Raw genomic sequence first — 6,000 nt, 5'->3', positions numbered from 1 at the left:
GACCACTTCTCGGTGCATCTGTCACTGCACCCGTACTTCGAAATTTGTCGATCAAATCTCGCACAGTATCGTGATGTGGGAGTGTTGTCTCCGGGAAAACTGAATTCAGTGTTTGAGGAACTGGAACTCGCCAGCTCTGAACACTTATTCGACTAAAAACATACGTTTTTCAATGGTTAACATTTAACAGTGACAAAAACGAAAAAAGGAACTAAACTTAAACGCTCACGTCAACACGTAACGACACACACCAAAGACAGTACTGATGCTGGCTGAGATAAGCGAAACAGTGGAATGTTGGGAGAGTCCACTTGAGGCGTGGTTTAGTTTATCCGGGTACACGAACTCGCAAAATTCCAGTATGTGGAGTACTGCAAATCCATTGCCTATTCACAACTTCATTCTGTGAAAATAGGAGTTTCGATTGCAATTTCTAGACGTCTGATTGTGAGTGCCATATTTTTCCGACAACAAAGGAAGTAGGTTACAGTACGCTTGTTCGCCCACTGCTCGAATACTGCTCAGCACTGTGGGATCCGCACCAGATAGGGTTGATAGAAGAGATAGAGAAGATCCAACGGAGAGCAGCGCGCTTCGTTACAGGATCGTTTAGTAATCGCGAAAGCGTTACTGAGGTGATGGATAAACTCCAGTGGAAGACTCTGCAGGAGAGACGCTCAGCAGCTCGGTACGGGCTTTTGTTAAAGTTTCGAGAACATACCTTCACCGAAGAGTCGAGCAGTATATTGCTCCCTCCTACGTATATCTCGCGAAGAGACCGTGTGGATATAATCAGAGAGATTAGAGCCCACACAGAAGCACACCGACAATCCTTCTTTCCACGAACAATACAAGACTGGAATAAAAGGGAGAACCGATAGAGGTACTCAGGGTACCCTCCGCCACACACCGTCAGGTGGCTTGCGGAGTATGGATGTAGATGTAGAAGGTAAGTAACGCAGGCAGGCGAACAATCACACGGCACTGTGGAGAGACTATTTGAACACACTGTAGAACTTTACAAAAGTTTGACAGTACACCCTGTCATAAAATAGTAACTGTAAGACAACGGTTTGTGGACAGTCACATTCCTGAAATGGACTGGCCTTTCCGAGTCCTAGTCTGAACACAGTGGAACGAGTGTGCAAAGAGTCAGAACGTAGACTTCATTTCCGAGCGCCCGACGTAACTGCCTTGTCTGGTTTCCACTCTCGAGGAAGAATGGGTTGCCATTCCTGCACAGGCTTTAAGTGATCACTTGCTGGGAAACTGAAAATGGTAACCAGTATTAGGCTGGAAAATTCAAAGCTACGCTATGAATAACTGATTCGCGAAGCATTTTTCATGACAGTTTCAGCGAGAAAAGTGACTGCTCCTCTTTTGCTACCATTCATCTAAGTGGAAAGTTAGTCACAATGTGGGGGTCAGAACATCCTCATTAGCCTGTACAGTTGCAGACAGGTTTCTCCAAAGCAAAGGTTTCCTGTACTGTGTCCAGACGTCAGGTATACATGTGACGCTACAACGCAGTCCTTGCTACGAATTTTTTCGCTTACTTAACACATGAAACTGTCTATATACGATGTATTGTCTAGTGTAAATATGTATTGTAAATACCCTGTTTAATGGCTCTGAGCACTATGGGGCTTAACATCTGAGGTCATCAGTCCCCTAGAACTTAGTAACTACTTAAACCTGACTAACCTAAGGACATCACACACATCCATGCCCGAGGCAGGATTCGAACCTGCGACCGTAGCGGTCGCTTGGTACCAGACTGTAGCGCCTAGAACCGCACGGCCACTCCGGCCGGCTACCATGTTTATATTATGTAACATTCAACACTGGCAAGTCAGGGCATATATAGTTAACGTTGAAGTCAAGAGAGAGTTTTGTTGTGCCCCGCTGGGTGCGGGAGCAGTGACGCCGTGCTCGGACTAAGAGTGTAGAGTGCTGCTAGCCCTAGCTGTGTTACGTCTAATGGCCGGTGTGTGGATCTAAGTACGACGGGAAAGTAATGGAAGCATGGCCGGGCAAGTTATTGTGGATTAATGGGCACAGTGGTGAAGAAACGAGGGCTTAAATGGGAAGCGCCCTGTGGGCCCAAGTCGCAACAGTAAAAGCCCGCTGCCACATTGTGTCGCCGCCTCGGACTTCCGTCGATCCAGCGACAACGAGGGAAGTAAGACCTACGTTATTTTCGTAGGATAACATTGTAGAAGGCTTGCCAGTGGCTGTGCTTTTCTCTGAAGTTGAACAATTAATAACAAGCACTTTATAATCGAAGTGTTGCAGTTACATTCCACCCGACAATAACACCAAGTAGGTACCTTCCGATCCTTACCTTATTGAACCGAGTGTGTCACGCCATCATCAAGAGAAAATATTATCAAATTATTTGCATAGACGGTGAAAAGTAATTGATTATTAAGATTTATTTCAATGCATATTCAGCTGAAGTTAGTTCAAGCATATTTCATGAAACTATAAAGCTTATTCCACCCGACAATCACCCAATTAATGAATTATCATCATTCAAAACATAGTTAATCAATTATTGGCAATATATTCCATTATCGGTAGATTAAACTGTGCAAAGTACGTAATTTTAAAAAGAGTATGACAGTCCATTATTCGAAATATCGATAGATAATTATGTGGTGTCAGCATTGCACTTAGCTGACAAATTATGAAGAAAATAATTATCGAAATACTTATTGACAGTAAAACATTTCAGCTCCTCAACACCAAATTAAAACGTTGCATTAGGAGGTGTTTGCTTCGTGCAAAAGGTCTTGAGTTCATATTGACGACAACAAGTAATTCTTCATTACAGACGTTTATTTACAAACAGAACTGACAGACTTCACAGACTCAACAACTGACTCTCAGAGCTAACCGCACTGCATATCCGAACTGGCAACTGACAACTCCTAGGTGTATTAATATCTTTCCAAACAATGAGAGTCTTTGACAATGTTTTGTTTACAATACGATAGCAATTCACGACCTAAAACTAAATTAGACATTACAGAATTTTAGTACAGATTAAAGTAAGTAAAAGGATCAGTACATATAAATTCTTACAAGCATAATTTCCAAATAGATTGTATAACATTTTTCTACCAGCTTCTGGATAACCTTCACCAGATTTGTACCGATGTTTCCAGAAATATCTTGACATTTGATTCTGGATATTTCTTGAGTGATTTAGAACAACTATTTATATGTAAAATGATTTAAATCGTGTTTCAAAACGTAAATAAATCTTTTTAGCAATATTTCTTGATACAAATCGTCTTTCGAAATTAGGTTATGAAACAGTTTTCACAAGTTTTCGTATTTTTGCGATCATAATATAGAATTTCTCCATAGAAAGTTCCAGAAGTGTGCATTAAACGTTCATTTACAGACTTTCTCTTTAGCTGGTGAGTTTTTAAAAGTATCTTGTCCATATTATACGAAATAATCTAGCTCAAAACTGATGATTTATACAATTAATCAGAGCTACAGCAAACAGTGAGTCTTTCTTTTACAAAATGAAATATAATTACAAAATTGAATGAAAATAGGTTACTAACACTAATATATATTTACATTAATTCTATTTTTGTTCTTTCTGTGCAAAATGTCCTAATATTGACACAGTACAAAATTTAAACATCACCAAAGTTTCCCTTTACATTTTGCATATCTGTATCGACATCCCCTAAAAAGTCTACAGTATCGAATACTTCAATATGTCCCAATATGTCCTGTAATGTTACAACAGTTAACCATTAGTGTTTAAGTGTGCCGGCCGCGGTGGTCTCGCGGTTCTAGGCGCGCAGTCCGGAACCGTGCGACTTCTACGGTCGCAGGTTCGAATCCTGCCTCGGGCATGGACGTGTGTGGTGTCCTTAGGTTAGTTAGGTTTAAGTAGTTCTAAGTTCTAGGGGACTGATGACCTCAGCACTTGAGTCCCATAGTGCTCAGAGCCATTTGAACAATTTTTTTTCTTTAAGTGTAGTTAGATTGATAAGACATTATTTTAGGAGTACTGAGCCTGACGCACCAATTACGTAAAAGTTCCCGTTCCACTGCTGCGCTACAAACAGGTAAACTTCATTTCTGACGCAATTATTCACGTACTTAACAGTACTGTCGCTCATCATTTGAGCTGGCGACCGATTTTTTAAATTGCTTTTACAACTTAATCATTTCCTTCGGCAAAATTTCCACTGGCAAAATTTATTTGCAAATTATTTCCATTATTTCATTTAACAATCGTTGTTGAATGAAATTACTCATTCAATAACGATCAATTTATAACGCCTCCTGTTTCCCGCGGAATAATCATAATTTACTTCGGATTCGGATGCCTCATCCCGAGCCGGCCGATGTGGCCGTGCGGTTCTAGGCGCTACAGTCCGGAACCGCGCGACCGCTACGGTCAGAGGTTCGAATCCTGTCTCGGGCGTGGATGTGTGTGATGTCCTTAGGTTAGTTAGGTTTAAGTAGTTGTAAGTTCTAGGGGATTGATCTCAGATGTTGAGTCCCATAGTGCTCAGAGCCATTTGAACTTCATCCCGACACGGGTCAAATATTCATAATTCACGGTCATTTTTAACTTGTTATTTTCTCAAATCCCGGGAAGCAGGGGGGGTGTTCCATACAGACCATTCAATGTTTTTTCGCGCGCTAGTTGTTTACGTGTGGCCTTCCTGGTGATGTTGCAGATGCGCTGGTGTACTCGGTGCCGGGTCCGTCTGCCGCCGCCGCCGCCGGCGTCTTCGTGGAGCTGGTGCCGCTGTCGCCGGCCAGGGCGCGAACGAGGCGCTACCTGGCGGGGGAGGAGTCGGCCAGCGCCGAGCTGAGCAGCAGCGGGGGCGGCGGGGGCGGCAGCGTGGGCGACAGTGGCGGCCCGCGCTACGAGAACCCGCTGTCCGGCGCCGAGGGCGAGGCCGGCCGCTACAAGACCACGGCAGCCTCAGCGCCAGGTGGGCTGCCCCTCTTCCTACCTGCTACTGCTCCACCCAGAGATTTGCATCACCTCGGTTCCGAGACTTAACGGAGCATGTACAGAAAACTGCAATAGAGATAAACGTAAACATCCTTTGCGCCCTTTTTATTGCTCACGGGCAGGTAGATTAGAAAATTTAAAAAGGGAAATGGATAGGTTAAAGTTAGATATAGTGGGAATTAGTGAAGTTCGGTGGCAGGAGGAACAAGACTTCTGGTCAGGTGACTACAGGGTTATAAATAGAAAATCAAATAGGGGTAATGCAGGAGTAGGTTTAATAATGAATAAAAAAAATAGGAGTGCGGGTAAGCTACTACAAACAGCATAGTGAACGCATTATTGTGGCCAAGATAGACACGAAGCCCACACCTGCTACAGTAGTGCAAGTTCATATACCAACTAGCTCTGCAGATGACGAAGAAATTGAAGAAATGTATGATGAAATATAAGAAATTATTCAGATAGTGAAGAGAGATGAAAATTTAATAGTCATGGGTGACTGGAATTAGAGTGTAGGAAAAAGGAGAGAAGGAAAGGTAGTAGGTGGATATGGATTGGGGCTAAGAAATGAGAGGAAGCCGTCTTGTAGAATTTTGCACAGAGCACAACTTAGTCATAGCTAACAATTGGTTTAAGAATCACGAAAGAAGGTTGTATACATGGAAGAACCCTGGAGATACTACAAGGTATCAGATTATGTAATGGTAAGACAGAAATTTAGGGTCAAGGTTTTAAATTGTAAGACATTTCCAGGGGCAGATGTGGACTCTGACCACAATCTGTTGGTTATGAACTGTAGATTAAAAATGAAGAAACTGCAAAAAGGTGGGAATTTAAGGAGATGGGATCTGGACAATTGAAAGAACCAGAGGTTGTACAGAGTTTCAGGGAGAGCATAAGGGAACAATTGTCAGGAATGGGGGAAACAAATACAGTATAAGAAGAATGGGTAGCTCTGAGGGATGAAGTAGTGAAGGCAGCAGAGGATCAAGTACGTA

The 6,000-nt window shown here is 42.7% G+C and overlaps 1 protein-coding gene across 1 annotated transcript in view; it reads left to right on the top strand.

Moving 5' to 3' along the window:
• The window catches only part of LOC126295210 (plexin domain-containing protein 1), a 1,111,099-nt gene that overhangs the window by 1,010,429 nt on the left and 94,670 nt on the right, over positions 1 to 6,000 (top strand). Inside the window, exon 2 of the mRNA XM_049987546.1 lies at positions 4,719 to 4,979. Coding sequence (XP_049843503.1) covers positions 4,719 to 4,979 — 261 coding nt within the window. The remainder of the gene's footprint in view (positions 1 to 4,718; positions 4,980 to 6,000) is intronic.

Source organism: Schistocerca gregaria, chromosome 11 (genome assembly GCF_023897955.1).
Source record: "Schistocerca gregaria isolate iqSchGreg1 chromosome 11, iqSchGreg1.2, whole genome shotgun sequence".
In the NCBI taxonomy this organism is placed as follows: Eukaryota; Metazoa; Arthropoda; class Insecta; order Orthoptera; family Acrididae; genus Schistocerca; species Schistocerca gregaria.
The sequence above is the reverse complement of the archived record's forward strand: the minus strand, read 5'-3'. Positions and strand labels throughout refer to the sequence as shown.